The 2,322-nt window shown below is 39.2% G+C and overlaps 1 protein-coding gene across 1 annotated transcript in view; it reads right to left on the bottom strand.

The window, feature by feature from the left end:
- The window catches only part of KDM5B (lysine (K)-specific demethylase 5B), an 85,347-nt gene that overhangs the window by 39,330 nt on the left and 43,695 nt on the right, over window positions 1-2,322 (bottom strand). The window contains exon 7 of the mRNA XM_011990514.1: window positions 1,336-1,471. Within this exon, the coding sequence (XP_011845904.1) occupies window positions 1,336-1,471 (136 nt within the window). The remainder of the gene's footprint in view (window positions 1-1,335; window positions 1,472-2,322) is intronic.

The following is a 2,322-nucleotide window of genomic DNA, read 5'->3' as shown; positions in this document are numbered from 1 at the left end:
GCCCCACTAGTTTTTTGTATTTTTTAGTAGAGACGGGTTTTCACCGGGTTAGCCAGGATGGTCTCGATCTCCTGACCTTGTGATCCACCCGTCTTGGCCTCCCAAAGTGCTGGGATTACAGGCTTGAGCCACCGCGCCCGGCCAGTTATTACTTTTTATCAGGTACGCTGTATTCCCCCAAAAACTCGTATGTTGAAGTCCTAACCCTCGGTACCTCAGAATGTGACTATATTTGGAAATGAGTCCTTACAGAGGTAATCATCCAATATGACTGGTGTCCTTATAAGGACAAAGATATGTACAGAGGAAAGACCATGTGAAAGACAGCCATCTACAGCCAAGGAAAGAGGGCTCAGAAGAAATCAACTCCGCCAACACCTTGATCTCAAATTTCCCAGCCTATACAACTGTGAAAAAATAAATTTCTGTTGTTTAAGCAACTCAGTCTGTGGCACATCCTTATGGCAGCCATAGCAAACTATTACTCAATACTAGAAAGCTGAGAATTCAACTAAACGGGGAGTCTAACTGTTTCAGTATATTTACTGTAGCAAATAAAAATCTAGCTCTGTCAGTTTTCTGATTGTATTGGGGAGAGGGGGTAGGGCAGAAGGTGACATTTATGGAGAGAACACTCAATTAGAATAATTTCTAGTTCCATGAAAAAAAGCACTGTTTCAGGCTCTCAGAAGGGGGTAGAGAAGAACCAGATCCTTTCTAATGCCATCAGGCTTTACTTTTAATAAAAGTTTTCCACAGAATAAACAGCTCCCAGCCCTCTAACTCTGCCATGCCCTCCTCCCTACTCCCAACTGCTTTCCTTTGTTCCTTTTCTTTCTCTTCCTTCCTTCTCTACTTCCTTTTCATTCCTTCCTTCCTCTTCCTTCTTCCTTTCTCTTTTTTGTTCCTTCTTTCCATTTCCTTCCTTCCCTTTGCTAGCTGGAAAGTTGGAAAACACTAACTTGGATTTTTGAGCTAGCCTTCAGCTCATGTAGAAGGGAGCTAGTGAATTATGAGCAATTCTACGTATAATGAGCTAGATTACAGTTCATTATTATTAAGTGCTAAAACTGAATGCATTCCAGAAAATGGCACTCAATGCCCCCTCCAGATGTTACTACCATCTTTATAGTACGATCATGTATTTCCTCATTCCTCATTTATTAACTAATACTACAAACTGACTTCAAAAGATATTTTTATTGTCAGACACTAAGTTAAACAATCTTATTTAAAGCACAAATTTAAGTTTAAACTTGGGGGTAAAGGGGATTAAAGAAAGGAAGGGAAGAAGGAAAATAGGAAAGAAAAAGGAGAAAGGGAGATGTCACTCACAGCATTGGTGGCCTTTTTAGATCGACTCTTGGGCTTTTCCTTCTCATTTTCTACAATATAATCTTTCCTCTCAATAGGTTCTTGCTTGATGCTACTCTTCATTTCTTTCTCTGTAGGAGGCAATCCAAAATTAGCTCTTTCTGTACAATGCTTTTTTCCACTTCCTCCCTCAACTGATCATCTCCCTCCCAAAGCACATACCGTACACAAACACAATTTCATGTGTGTTTTCATTTTAGTAGCAATAGCACCCAGTATACTTTATTCAAGGGCTCAAATGCTGATTACTTTATGATAAAATGCAAACTCTTGTGCCATTTGAATTTCAGGATGTAGGTTACTTCTGAAGATGTCTCTCAGGTTTGTATGCTTTCAAAATAGGAACTAAAGTTTTCTTAAGACCAACACATAACATATACTGATGAAATCAAATTCCTCTTGGCCATGACTATAAGAGACCAACAGTTCACCAACTATACCTCCTCCATATAACACATTATCTCTCCATGTCCTGGTCATCCTCCTGGTCTCCAAATTCCTGGTTCTGAAGACTAAGAAGTTTGGCAAAAACACTGGCTATCAATTACTGAACTATCATGTGGTAGGCATTGTGCTCAATGCTTCCCATAAAGTATTTAATCCTTCACAACAAACCCATTTCAAAGGTAAGAAAACTGATGTTAAAGTAAGTCAAGAAACATCTCTAAGGTTACATAACTAGTTAGCGGTTGTGCCAAGACTACTGTATTACTTTATATTGTACTTTCCACTGCATTGTGCTGCCTTTCCACTACCTCACTAATCCCTAGGTGGAACACATTTTATTAACTTCTTAATTTGTATGTGCCTCATATATAAGATTTCTCTTAAGAGAAGAATCTCGGGTGCTGACGAGTTGATGGGTGCAGCACAGCAACATGGCACAAGTATACATATGTAACAAACCTGCACGTTATGCACATGTACCCTAGAACTTAAAGTATAATA

The sequence above is a fragment of the Mandrillus leucophaeus genome, unplaced genomic scaffold (genome assembly GCF_000951045.1).
Source record: "Mandrillus leucophaeus isolate KB7577 unplaced genomic scaffold, Mleu.le_1.0 Scaffold38, whole genome shotgun sequence".
Lineage (NCBI taxonomy): Eukaryota > Metazoa > Chordata > Mammalia > Primates > Cercopithecidae > Mandrillus > Mandrillus leucophaeus.
The sequence above is the reverse complement of the archived record's forward strand: the minus strand, read 5'-3'. Positions and strand labels throughout refer to the sequence as shown.